A 14,813-nucleotide genomic window follows, 5' to 3' on the forward strand; every position below is an offset into this window, starting at 1 on the left:
GACGCAGAGAATGTCCCGTTCAGCACGTGATGGACCAGCGAAACATGATCAAACGGTAACTAGCTTGTGCTGCACCGGGTCATCTTAGCCAGTGCATATGACCGTTTGTTTTCCATCTCACGTATAATGCTTTCGTTAGCTTCAACGTTAGTTTTTTACCTACACGCCTTTACCATCAAGGGCATGAAAAACAAGAGATTCCGAGTACTTCTCCTATGTTTAAGGAAAAAAATCAATATTATTTGTGGTATCAACTAAGTTTCAATAGACACATTATGATAGATGTTGATATCTCACTCTAAAAATTAGGTAAAACTTATAATTGTTATTCCCTAGGGCATCTTTGGTTAGAGGTAATTGAAATGATGGAATGGGAGTTTGGATGTAGGAGTTTAGAAATCTTTTGTTTGTTTATGTGACTTGGTTACTTTATGTGCTAATTTTTGAATTGAGAATATGTTGTCTAATAACTTATCATTTATGAGTTTGCATACTCTGAAAAAATGTTAATTGTGTTGGTGTCATAGCCACAAAATAGACTGCAATGCAAGATTTTATTATGTACTATAGTTGGTATTGTCCCTTTAGTAATTCAGTTTTTGACGAGAATATAATTCTTTGTACATGCACATATTACTCAACTATTTAAATTCACTTTGATCCGATTTTCCTTCATCTTAATTCGTACTATTTTTATTTCCAAAAAAATTCCCATTTGTATCTGCATTCGTGTATCATTCGCTCTGATATGAATTTCAATAAAAAGCACATTAGAATATGAGACACTCTCTCCGTCCAAAAAAAAAAAAGAGTGTCATTCTCATTTATCGAGAAGTCAAACATTAGCAACTTTGATCAAATATATATAAAAATATTAATATTAATGTGTGCAATTAGTATCATGATATGAATCGCTCAAAATATTTTCATTATAATAAACTTATTTGGAAATACAAATGTTGCCAATATTTACGATAAATTTAGTCAAACTTTTTTTTAAAAAATTGATCAGCAGAAATCTTATAGCGACATTCTTTTTTGGACGACAGAGGAGGAAGTAGACATTATACACGCCCATTTGTTCCGTTTTCATCGTCCCCGAGACCCTGACGAGTGAAGGCGGCTACGAACTGGACGGAACGATGCTAGCTGTCGGCCGGCCTGCACCACCTCGACCATAATCGAAAATCCATCTGGATCGTCGTACTTACGCCTGGTCGCTCAAGGCTTTGCGTCACACGTTATAATCTGTACTTTTCAGCTAACAAATATTATTTTTCTTTCACAATAAATTAATTAATAGTACTTTCAGTCATGAGCAAACGATCAGGGCTATGATTGGTCGGTGTGTCACATCAAAGATCCCGTCCGTTGGCGGAACTGTTATCCAATCGCTCTATAGCTGATTGGTTGGTGGCGCGCGGGACACGAGAGTCGCCTCACAGGAGTCAGGACAGACCCGCAGCGTGTTCAGCTCGGCTTGTCTCAGCTTATTCTCTCTCACAAAACACTATTGAATCAGCCAAAACTGGCCAAAAACAAACTAGTGCACTGTACTTTTGTCTACCGGTCGCATGCACTGCACCCCACGCAGTCAAACACGCGCTGTGCAGCACCATGCAGCGCCAAGTCGCCAACCTAGGACACCGGCTATATATTCATGTTCATCCATGCCGCTTCTCCTCATCCATCCAAGCTAAGCGCCGTTCTAGGTACTCAATAATCACAAGTACCTTTTACCTCAAGGAGCTCGCACGTCAATCGATTGTTACACGACCTGCATCCTTCTCTTCTTTCGCTCGTCTGACGACACACATTCTCAAGCCAACAAGTTCAGTTAATTTGTACTCCTAGGCAGCTGCAGCCATGCCAAGAAGGTCTTGCAAGCTCCTCCTCGCTCTCCTTGTCGTCACAGCAATGGCGGTGTCTCCTCTAGCTCTCGCGTACGACCCGAGCCCTCTCCAGGACTTCTACGTCGCCGACACCGCCTCCTCCGTGTTCGTGAACGGGCTGGTGTGCAAGGACCCAGCGCAGGTATCCGCGTCCGACTTCGCCTTCTCGGGCCTGCAGAACGCCGGCGACACCTCCAATGCGTTCGGCTACAACACTACCGGAGACGGCTTCTTTGCCGAGTGTCCCAGACTTTGCCGAGTGTTTTTTTATCGAGTACTCGGTAAAGAGGTTATTTGCCGAGTGCTAAAGAGAAAGCACTCGGCAAACAAATGGCACTCGGCAAAAAGGTGGTTTGCCGAGTGCCGAACACTCGGCAAAGACCAGGTTTGCCGAGTGTCAAACAATAACACTTGGCAAAGGGCCGCCGCCGTTAACGGCCGGCAGTCGCCGTTAATCCTTTGCCGAGTGTCTTCTCCTGGCACTCGACAAAGAGGCTCCTTTGCTGAGTGTCATTTTTTGACACTCGGCAAACCATATTTTTTTTCCACTTTTGACCTCCAAACTTTTTCTACAGTCCTTAAACAATACTTGGTACTCCATGTTCCAATGTGGCACATTTCTCGGACTTTTTCTATATTTCTTTAATTTATTTCATTTAATTGAATTTTCTTGGATAATTCAAATTTAACTGCTAGTCATTCGAATAATGAAAAAAAATGAATGGAAAAATGACATTCATGTTATTTAGTATAATGTGAGGCCGTATCCGGAAACAGACCACCAATTTTGAATATTTTGTTCACGAAACATGACCACGAACTTGCGGTTGAGTTGTTTTTAAATTCTATAAAAAGCAAATGAAGTCCAAAAATCATGAAACTTGTCAAGATGTCAAGATATCATATGTGGAGGCTGTGATAAAAAATTGAGGAGGTTTCGCACAAGTTGTCATGTACGATGCTTGCAAATCGAAGTCGGCCTCTTCACGAAATCGATTTGGAGAACAGCAGGGAGGTGCTGTCAAAATTCTGTCTCGGATAGGAGTAGAGCATAGAAACTAACCCCACATACACATCCTCACATGGGATTATGATCTATCCTCACCTATTAGATAGTAGGAACGTCGTGTAGATGCAATTGATGTTTGTATTACTCGTCGCTATATATGTTAGAGGATGGAGGACCGTGAGTGGATGTACACGGGCCGCGCAAGTCAGGGTCAGGTCACCAGTGAATGAATCGACAAGACCGATGCTTTCTTAGAACGGGCATTTGGCGTGGCTGTTAAAGGAGCGAGTAAAATTTGTTGTCCCTGTAGCAAATGTGCAAACAGGAAAAGACAAACGAAGAAGGTCATGGGGGAACATCTTTGGAAGATTGGATTTACGGCAGACTATACTCGGTGGAACATATGACGGAGAGTTCTTTCAAGAAGAGGGACTAGAAGGGAGGTTTGAGATAGACATAACCGAAATGATCGGAATAGAAGTAGACAATGAAACGGTTATTGAAGAGGACGCTGGAGATGAGGTGCAAAATGTGAAGGACTTACAAATGCTTGAGCGATTACATTTAGACAATGACAATGACAACATTGCTCATTCGGATAGTGTTGATTATTTCGACATGATTGATAGTGATGATGAGACTTATGATTCAGCTAATCCCGATCATGAAGATTATTTCTAATACATGTAATACTATGTTATTTTGTAATTACGTTTTGTTTATTTTACATCTATTTCTAAGTACTTCTTGTTTATCTGTGCTTATTGGTTTACTCTTTTTAATTGCATGTGATTGAACAAAGATGGTGGCGGTGGGATGAGGAAGCTAATGTCCTTGTACCGAAGGACAAGGACCGCTGCACCAGGGGAGAGTAGGAGGAGGAGCAGCCGCAGGAGGGAGTCGTCGCCTGTCGCCCTATCACGTGAGGAGGAGGAGGAGCAGGTGCCTTAGGAGGACGCCGAGGAGACGCAGGAGGACGCGCAGGAGGACGACGAGGAGGCGCAGGAGGACGCGCATGAGGACGACGAGGACGAGGAGACAGCGGGGGGTTTCGCTTCCTTTAGTTCGTCGAGCGTCTACTTGTGAGGTCCCGCGAGCCTCCCTCAGCAACCGATACCTCGTGAGAGACTCCTGTTGATTCGACCCGAGGGAGAAAAGTAAGTAACTTTAGATGTTATCACTACTTTATATGATATGTTGAAAATCAAAATAGAAACTAATAAGTTTTCTTAATCACTTGGGCAGGAACCGGACGATTGTGGCGAGTGGAGGTGGTCACACACGCCAAGTCAATGGCATCCTCGGTCTTCTGTGTAAGGAGCACTTCCCTGGCTTAGTTGAGTACGACGGAGTGACAGGGCCGGCCTACTTGTTTGACCACTATGCCGCCGCCCCCGATGCTGCAGATCGGGCCCGTAGGGTATTCAACAACAAGGCAGAGCGAGTGAAGCAAGAACTGTGGGTAAGTCTTCCTCGCACTACATTGCTCAATACATTCTTGAAATAATGAATGGATACATTGTGTTTGTATGCAGGATTTCTTTAGATGCCAGGACGGACATGAGGCCAGGGCGGATGTGGTGGCTACCAAATGCTGCAAAAAACTCGTCGTGGACATGCATTACGAGGCGCGTATCTAGGCCGTCGTAACTTACCACGGGACCGTCCTTGGAACGAAGGTCACCAAAAGGGACGCAAGATCCATGATGCTGACCCGGGACGAGTACCTGCAGGTAAATACAGAACATTAGTACTGATTCCTTTTGAGATTAAGTAGGCTTAATTTCATCTTCTGATATGTCATGTACTTGATGGCCTGTAGATGATTCCTTATTGGTGCGCCGCGCATCCTCAGTGCTGGGAACAGATGGTGGACAGGTGGTGCTCACGCGAGTGGGAGGAGACGCACAACTTGTGCCGGGAGCTGCGTTTGATGATGCCAGGTGTAGCACACCATCAAGGCAGCCGCAGCCTTAGCGGATACGTAGAAACATGGGTACGCAAATTCATTTATTTATTCTAACGCTCAATTCTGCATGATTTCTAATCATCTTGCATTTTTTCTCGCAGTCGGCGTCACATGGTGGCTAGCCTTGCTCCATCTTCAAGGCATTTGCTATGGCCCACAAGGTGAAGGGTCGAGATGGCGGACTAGAGGGGGGGTGAATAGTCTTTTCTAAAATTAATCGCGTCGGCTAACCGATACAAATGCGGAATTAAAACTATCGGTCTAGCCAAGACTATACCCCCACTATATATGTTCACTAGCACCTTGTAAAGATAACAATTATGCAACAAAGGTGCCGGGCTAGTTAGAGCTCTCCTAACCAATTCTAGAAGCAAGGTCACACAAACCTATGCCACTAGTACTTTAAGCTACAAGGGAGCTCCTACACATGCTAATAAGCAAAAGCACAAAGCTAACTAAGCTCACTAGCAATGCTCAATAACAAGGCAACCAATGCCTAATTAGAGAGCGCAAAGACTTAGCTACACAAACTAAGTAATGTGACTAACAAGGTTACACAAACCAAATTAGCCACGCAAGGGAGCTACTTCTATGCTACACAAGCATGAAGGTAATTAGCAAGCTACACAAGCTAACTAATTACAAAAGCAACAACACAAGCTTAATCTATATAAAAGTAAACGCAAGCTTGTGTAACGGAGATGCAAACCAACGGGAAGAACAAGGTTGACACGGTGATTTTTCTCCCGAGGTTCACGTGTTTGCCAACACGCTAGTCCCTGTTGTGTCGACCGCTCACTTGGTGGTTCGGCGGCTAATTGGCATCACCCGCCAAGCCCGCACGTCAGGTGCCGCAAGAACCTACCCCTTGAGTGAGGGTAGCTCAATGACACGCTTTACTAATGTTGCTCTTCGCGACTCCCGCGGGGCGAGCACAAGTACCCCTCACAAGCTCTTCTCCGGAGCTCCGCACAATCTTCTTGCGGGCTTCGACGGAGACCACCACCAAGCCGTCTAGGAGGTGGCAACCTCCAAGAGTAACAAGCACCACCGGCTTGCAACACGATCACCTAGTGCCACTCGATGCAACCTCACGATGCAATCGCACTAGAATCGCTCTCTCACACTATCGGATGAACACTATCATGTATGTGTGAGATGGAGGGCTCCTAAGCACTACTACACAAGCCACCAAGGCTCTAGTGTGCTCAGCTGCCGGCCCAAGGCCGGCCATGGCCTCTATTTATAACCCCATGGGCAAATAGAGCCGTTACCCCTTCACTGGGCAAAACTCGGGCCGACCGGACGCTCCGGTCCGATCGACCGGACGCTGGACCTCAGCGTCCGGTCACGCGATACTCGCCACGTGTCCCCTGCGTTCAACGGTCATCTTCCGATCCCAACGGTCATCTGCCGACCGGACGCAGCACTTCAACTGACCGGACGCTGGACCCTCAGCGTCCGGTCGTTTCCAGTAAGCTCCCGAGCATGACCGGACGCGTCCGGTCAACTCGACCGGACACAGCCCAGCGTCCGGTGCTTAACCCTAAGCACTGTGCCGACCGACAGCCTGACCGAACGCACCACCTCAGCGTCCGGTCATTTCGGACTCAGCGTCCGGTCACTGTTAAACAGTGAGACCGAATTCCTTTCTCCTCTATCTTCTTCACCCTTGGTCCAATGTGCTAACCACCAAGAGTTTGCATCCGGCATAATAGAAAATAGGCATTCCATTTTCTCGAAAGCGCCGAATCCCATCTCACCCCTGCAAACACCACCTCCTTTGTAAATATGCCAACACCATCAAGTGTACACCACCATGTGTATGTGTGTTAGCATTTTCACAATCATTTCCCAAAGGATGTTAGCCACTCAACTTGCCACGCCACTCGATCCTAGCGACAATGCAAAGTTAGATCACTCGAGTGGCACTAGATGACCGATATGCAAACAAGTTTGCCCCTCTTGATAGTACGGCCATCTATCCTAAACCCGGTCATAAACTTCTCTACACACCTATGACCGATGAAATGAAATGCCCTAGGTTATACCTTTGCCTTACGCATTCCATTCCATCTCCTCCAATGTCGATGCAACACATGCACCAACACGATCAATAATGATATGATCCACTTCATATCATCACGTGATCATATTGGTTCATCGATCTTGACTTTACTTGCTCTTCACCGTTGCCATCGTCCATCGGCGCCAAGTCTTGCTCAAGCTTCACCGCCACGCGGTACATCACTCCAAAGCCTTTGACTTGCCCTTCACGCTTGCAACCGGTCCATCAAGCCAAGTCTTGTCTTGATCTTCTCCACCTTGATCACATGACTCAATGTCATGTCTCATGTGCATTTAAGCTCCTTCATCATCACATGTGTGAGCTTTGCAACATCTCCAAGCCATTTTCACCTTCATGGCATATGTTGCTCACACATATGTACCTGTGGACTAATCACCTGTGTATCTCACATAAACACAATTAGTCCACCTAGGTTGTCACTCAATTACCAAAACCAACAAGGACCTTTCACAAGGGCAAGGCGACGTCCGACGTCGACTACAACCCGGAGGACGGGCCTGAGGCATACAGCAATGCGACCGTCCACAACCGCCTCAGTGAGTACACATCGATGACAAGGGAGGTCCATGGGTCAGAGTACGATCTGAGCACCGAGGACCTTGATGGAGAAGTCGTCATGAGGGTGGGAGGAGGCAAGAAGCATGGGCGGTATTGGATTGGCGACGACGCAATCGACTCGGCCGCTACTCCTAGTCTCTCCCAGATTTGAGCAAGCAGCACGAGCAAGAGCCCGGCCATACGACCTCGGCAGAACACTTCACATCACCGGGTAGAGGCACTTGAGGTTATTCCTGGTTTATTCGTCGTTCATTGGTTTTTTTCATACCTTTCCTTTGCATTATTATAACATTGGGGTGAATATATTGTAGGCCCAGTTGGAACAAGAGAGGAGGATACGGGAGCAGATGCAGGCGAAGATGGAGAGGGTGGAGGCCAAGCAGCGGAGGATGGCGGAGATTCTTCAGTACATGCAAAGTCTTGGAGCCGCTACGGGTGTAGCTCCGCCACCTTCGCTATTCGCTCCACCTCCTCACTATTCTACTCCTGTGAGTATAAATGTTTTAGTTTGTATGTTCATGCTTACGGTCAAACCTAGTGGAGTATGAAAGTTTTATTCATGTATGGTATATATTTATCTTGTCTCACACATGTAATCTCTTCTCCTTTGTGCAGAATCAATCAGCGGCATCGAACGATCCTCGTGCTTCAGCGAATCCTTCACCAAATCAGTGATGATACTTGTGGTTGTTAATGATACTTCTATTTGCAATTATGGTTGACGATGATGGAGCACTTGGATTGCTTGTGAACTTATTTGTGAGACATGTGACGTTTGTGATATATATGTGACGTTTGTGATATATATGTGGTGTTGGTGATATATATGTGATGTTGATGATATATATGTGATGTTGGTGATGTTTGTTATATATATTTTCTGTTTGTTTGGATAGGATGTAAAAAACAAATAAAAAATGTTGTTTTCAGTCACTTTGCTGAGTGCAATGGCCATGACACTCGGCAAAGTGACCATCTGGGAACTACCTGGGAACATGCTTTGCCAAGTGCAATGGTCATTGCACTCGGCAAACATCAAAGATTTGCCGAGTGCCACGGTCGAGGCACTCAGCAAAGGTCGCCACTTTGTCGAGTGTCCTGTCGGCGACACTCGGCAAAGTGGCCACCTTTGCCGAGTGTCTAAGTCAATGGCGCTCGGCAAATCGGGTACCTTTGCCGAGTGCTTGACCTTGACACTCGGCAAAGCTGCCGTCACGGCCACTTTTCTTTGCCGAGTGTCGGATTGGCACTCGGCAAAGCCTTTGCCGAGTGCCCGATAAAGTGCACTCGACAAAGAGGTCTTTATCGATAAACTGTTTACCGAGCGCCCTTTGCCGAGTGTAACACTCGGCAAAGGCTTTGCAGAGTGTATATCGGCCTTTGCCGAGTGCCTCAGGCACTCGGCAAAGAAGCCGCCTCCGGTAGTGCAAGGTGACGCTCGTGGACGTGCGCGTGCTGTCGGGGCTCAACTCGCTGGGCGTCTCCATGGCGCGCCTCGACATCGCCCCGGGCGGCCTCAACCCGCCGGACACGCACCCACGCGCCACCAAGGTGCTCACCGTCGTCCAGGGCTAGATGTACGTCGGCTTCCTCCAACCGACGGCACGCTCTTCGCTAGGGTCCTCTTGAAGGGCAACGTCTTCGTCTTCCCCAAGGGCCTCGTCCACTTCGAGTTCAACTGCGGCGCTAGCCCCGCCGTCGGCATTGCCGGGCTCAGCAGCCAGAACCCCGGGCTCATCCGCGCCGCTGACTCGCTCTTCGGCGCCACCCCCGCCATCACCGACAAGGTGCTCGCCAAGGCGTTCAGGATCGACGCCGCCACCGTGCAGAGGATTAAGGCGCAGTTCGCCACCAAGACGTAAAATTATTGACTGCTAGTAGTAAATGCCATGTTCGCTTGGCTGATAAGTCAAGTTTGAAAGTACGGTTGGCTGATTTATTGTTGTTTATCCTAGTCTACTCTGGCTGCATATTGCCGGGGTGTCAGTCATTTGTCATCAAATTCTGATTGTTTGATTTTTATTGTGTATTAATTCATCATGTCTTATTGGATAAATAATTCTATTTTTTCAAAAGTAGTGGAACAATGCAACTATAATTTATCATGTACATTTATCATGTCGTGGTACCCCAAATGACTATGAGCTGTTCATTGATTTTGATCGGACGGTCGCGATGAACTAGGAGGTAATAGATGAAATGTATATTTATTAAAATTTTATTTTATAATAAAATAGGACAAATAAGGAAAGTTTTAGGTATAGAAAATCTTTTTATATGATATGATTGATACATCCGTGTTCTGATAGATATGATAATTTTTTTTATTTTATAACTTTGGACTTGATATATTTTGATTTGCATTAAATTTGGAGAAATCCTATACGGCACTCAGTTGTTCTGCTGTCAGTCGACACGCATTTTCTATCCCTTGGATCTGACACCCGTCAGCCTTCTGTCCGATTTGTGTCTCTCTACTGTCCGCGCTTTGCCCAACGGCACGTATTTTTTCTGGCCGCAATTCCAGATGGGCTTGCCCGTGGCCCGCCGCCGTCGCTGCGAAGAAGCGCGGCCACCCATGGCCCACCGCCGTGGCGCCCACGGAGGCCGCCGCCGGGAACTGGAAACAAAGGTTGTAGGACTGGGACAGCCGCCCGCTCACCGCCAGGCCTTCCTCCGATGCGCTGCGCCTCGCCGGTGCCCAGCCCCAGCCGGCAGCCAAGGCGGCCGAGGAGCAACGCCAGGGGTAACCCGTGAGACCAGCCCACGCGCCGCCGGCCTCGACCGGCCCCCACGGCGATTTATATATATTTATCTGCTGTAATTCATAGAAAATAATTTGTAAATGTTTCTAAAAGATTTGGTATATATTTTCGTAACATCTGCAATTCATAGAAATGTAAATTATCTTATCCCTAAATTACATATCAATCTGTCCAATAAATTAGAGTGCATAAATCATTGTAAATATAGTAATAAGACATAATTGTAAATATAGTAATAATACAATGTAAATATAGCTAGAAGACACTGTAAATGCACGAAAAAAAATCAGGTGCCAGGAATTTCCAAAACACTCAGTTGTTGGGTAGCGTGTATATGCATTTTAGGTGAGAGCGGATACGTGACATGATTTTACCGTGTGTATGCAAAAATTTTAGCGCGACACATTAAAGTTTTATGTGCAATATGATTTACTTGTGCGTGCTTGTGTTAGCGTGTGTATGCATTTTAGGTGAGTGGATACGGGACATGCATGCATATTATTAGCCTGTGTATGCGTGTTAGGTGAGTGGATAGCGTGTTAGTGCATGTAACATAATTTCATTTGTAACATTAGAATTTGATAAAAAATATGTTTGTAACTTTAGCATTTGATAAAAGTTTCTATGTTATATATTAATTTAGTGACATTTTGTTTAAATGCTGCAAGCTCTAATACTGATAAAAACTATATTAATCTATTGATATTTCGCAGGAAACATCACACGTATTATATGTGTATATGAGTCGAATAGTTCAAATTTAAATTTACATTTGGATTTCAACTTGATTTTGAAGACAACAAATATCCACTTACTTTATCTATTATTTTATTAGAATAAATAATTGTGCATGTTCAAATTTAAAACACGCCTCCACGGAAGGAAGGGGCTAGCTAGAATGTACGTGGGGAATCGGCATGCATGTCTTCCTGGATTTCCCTCCCGTCATTAGTGAGATGTGGCGAGATTTTATTTTGTTTTCCTGGATTTTTTAATTTATTAAGTAATTTATAAAATGTGAAAAATCAATAGCTTAGATTGATTTGAAATATTACCTCCACAGAGGTAAAGTTTGTACCTTAGTATTGCCCTTAAAATAATTATATTCCCTTTATCCATTTCTTTAATGGCAGCACTATTTTGATTATGTGTTTAGTTGAAGCTCTGGTATCCTTTGTATTCAAGGCTTGGTTGGTTCACACTACTAAGGCACTATATACAATGGCTCTAAATATTTCTGATTGTCTGCTACAGTGCATGGAGGAGCTTGAGCCAACAACATAAAAAATAACATTGACTTTACCGGCTTCTAATTCATTTTAAAAGGAAAATGACTCCTTACAATGCATAGAGGAGCTAAAGCTAGAGTTGCCTGGCAACTCTACCTTCATGGGGGCCTAAACCTCATCACAACTTACTGCAACTCTAGTGTCGTAGTTTAGACAAACGGCGTTTGGTTGGTTACCGAAGATGCAGAGCTGCCAGTGCTCGCTAAGGCTCCATAGTTTTTTTTTTTGCCATAGTGCACCAAGAGTCTGGTGGATAAATGGTTCACCTAACCTGGGGCGTCGTAGCCCGGGCACGACATTGTGTCGCGACGTCCAAAACAAACCGAAGTCTTTATTCAACGTGTGTGCACCACAACGACGAATATCAGTGCTTGAGGACCCGTGTCCATGCATGATTGGAGGCAATAAAGAGGTCACCACTAGGATGTACGCATGCATCTTGTCTACCTCCACTTCGATTCGGGTTATAGGTGAGGGAGGGGTCAGATGGATGGTGAGCAAAACACTCGATTGTGAGGTTTTTGCCAGTTGGGGTGGTGGACGACAACAGCGACATCGGAACAACATGGGTTACAAGATTAGGGTTTGGTGGTGTGGGCTTTGAGAGATCCTCCAAGCTTGCATCCTTAGAACGTAGAATGAGGGGTCCGGCAACAGAGGTCGGCTGGACGGTAGGAGAGGGGGGGGGGGGGGTGGTCAAGCGAGGCATCGGGAAATCCTATACAACATTGGAGAAATACTCAGAACCTCTTGTTTTTAGGGCGAAAATGCTAAACACTTCTAATTAAGAAGTTTGGAGTTAACAAAAGATAGGTCATACGCATCTAGGATGGCTGAGATGACCCAGTGTAAACCAGCCTATGATGTGTGCGCATAAACCAACTAGTCCATCCAGAAGCAAATTGATAGCTATTGAGAAAATTCAGAGGCCTGTTACGTCGACTATTAAAGCTATAATAATATCCATAGTTCCTAGCAAAAATAAATAATCAGTTTTTGGTCAAGGATAACCAGGTGTTAAAGTGCTCATTATGATCGGATCGTACGCTGAACCAGTGATGATAAAGTATCATTACCACCCACTTTCGTAAACACTGATGAAGACCGATGACGAAGTGGGGGATTGAATTAGCAGTGTGATAAGATTTGTGCATTAGTGAATCTAACTTGCCGGATTGTAGCAATCCAACAATAGAACACTCCCACCAGTTTATTTCTAATTTTCTACCAACAAATAAACGCTTGTTGAAGGCGTTCAACAATTCGCTGGCCCCGATCGAACTGACGGGATCCTAACGAGTGTTGTGACGGACCGACCCAGTCCATATGATTACTGGGCAGGTTGATGCCTTTGATGGAGATGTGTGGGTCGCGCGTGCTGGATGGTGACGCACTGCGTGATGAAAAACGAGCGAGAGCGACGAGGCCTGGTCGCCTAGATGGATCCATGGGATTTGGATTATTGAAGGAGAGCAACGGTCGAGTTGGTGCAGTCCGACAACCCTCCCTTCAGCATCGCTTCATCCTATTTTTGTGGTAACTGCTACAAATATATCCGTGCGTTGTAACGGGCTTGAATTTATTGGATGTGCATACTGATTAGTTTATTGTGTGCATGCTTAACCTATAGACGGAGGATCGCCTGTAAGAGTCTCGCGGTGGCTAGGAGGAGAAAGGGTCTGGGGTGCCGCCATCGACGCCGATGAGGCACCCTTGCTCTTCCTAGATGCGGACGAGGCGCTCAACAATTTGGCACGAGAAATCTTTCCAGCGCACGCCCAAACTAAAACCCCGCGTGCACGGGATCCGCGACACCATGGAGTCGGTGAGGCAACCATACAATGGTGTACGTTGGAGCTGGCGACTCTGCCTTGGGCCACGGGCTCTTCTCGTTGTCTCGTGAGACGACGATGGCTCCGTTTCTATGCATTGGCAGGGTTCGTTTTGCAAATATGTTATCACGGAGACGGGTCAAGAGTCCCGTTGTACATGCCTAATAGCAACTCCAGCAGTGGCACCCAAATCAGGGCCCCCAAATCTGATTTAGGTGCTGCCTCCTACTTTTGTTGGCTTAGTTTTCTGCTTCTACTCCAACAGGAGCACCTATATTTGGCCCCTAATATTTATTCCCGTAGAGGATGACAAGTGGGACCCGCTCGTCATTATCTCTTTCTTCTCCCTCTGTACAGGGCCAAGAGATGGATTCAACTGGAGCAGGGGCTTGCGCCCATGCGGCGGAGGGCTGGGGCTGCTCGTGTGCGGCAGAGGGCCGGAGCCGCGCCCATGTGGCGGTCAGCAGAGGGCCGAGGGAAGCCACGGTCACTGCCAGAGCTCGCGTCCGCCACACCGAGGGAAGCCACCGTCGCTGTCGGAGCTCGCGTCCACCACGCCAAGGGAAGCCGCCATCGCTGCGGGAGCTCGCATCCGCCACGGCGAAGGAAGACGCCGTTGCTGCTAGAGGATTTGGGGGCTTGGCCTAGACCCAACGGGATGGGGTCTGGAGAAAGAATTTAGGTGCCCACGTAAATTTTGGGGCCCTAGTAAGGGCCCTGCTGGACCACGTTTTTTTGCCCTGAACTCCCATATTTAGCTATGGGGGCTTGAGTAGGGGCCCTGCTATAGTTGCTCTAAAAGAATGTAGGTGTCGTATGAAGGATTCTGATTGAATAGTACTAGCAAGTACAAAAAATGATGTTATAGTGGAACATATGGGGTCACTGGCTAGTGGCCGGCGAACAGCCCAAACGCCAGAGAGTGGATGAGCCGCTTGAGCCAAGAGGACGACACAGTCATAGGCGAGCTGAGAGGACACACTTTGCGCCAATGTAGGCGTTGCGACGCCGTGACGGATGAAGGGCGCGGATACGCAGAGACGGGACTGGCCAGGATCGCGTCGTCGTGCGCGTCGGGCGATTGGAGTGTTGTTTCACGGTGTATGGACGTGCATGTGCCTAGTGCAAAGTTTGGTGCAGTGTCCAGCGTGGACATGGCTTGCTTGGTGGACAACGTGTCGACATGCTGTTCCGTGATCTGGTTGGGTCTGCTGACTGCTCTGCTGGGTCTCGTAAGACCATATGCAACAATGGAAACCTAAATACAAGATCCATTTTATGTTTAGGTAGCGCTACAGGCAAAAATTTCAATACCCATTTTTATCATCTCCAACAACAATATCCAAAATAGAACTCTTTCTGTAAATGGGTCTTCAAAAGAGAGGATACTCAGATTTAAGTTGTGTCTCC

The 14,813-nt window shown here is 46.5% G+C and overlaps 1 protein-coding gene across 1 annotated transcript; it reads left to right on the forward strand.

Moving 5' to 3' along the window:
* Positions 1-1,866: 1,866 nt before the first annotated feature.
* On the forward strand, positions 1,867-10,156 carry LOC136511063 (putative germin-like protein 2-1). The gene is given in 5 exon segments (XM_066505291.1): positions 1,867-2,098; positions 5,622-5,629; positions 8,949-9,108; positions 9,111-9,375; positions 10,045-10,156. Coding segments are annotated over 5 exon segments (777 nt in total).
* Positions 10,157-14,813: the final 4,657 nt, after the last annotated feature.

The sequence above is a fragment of the Miscanthus floridulus genome, chromosome 16 (assembly GCF_019320115.1).
Source record: "Miscanthus floridulus cultivar M001 chromosome 16, ASM1932011v1, whole genome shotgun sequence".
Lineage (NCBI taxonomy): Eukaryota > Viridiplantae > Streptophyta > Magnoliopsida > Poales > Poaceae > Miscanthus > Miscanthus floridulus.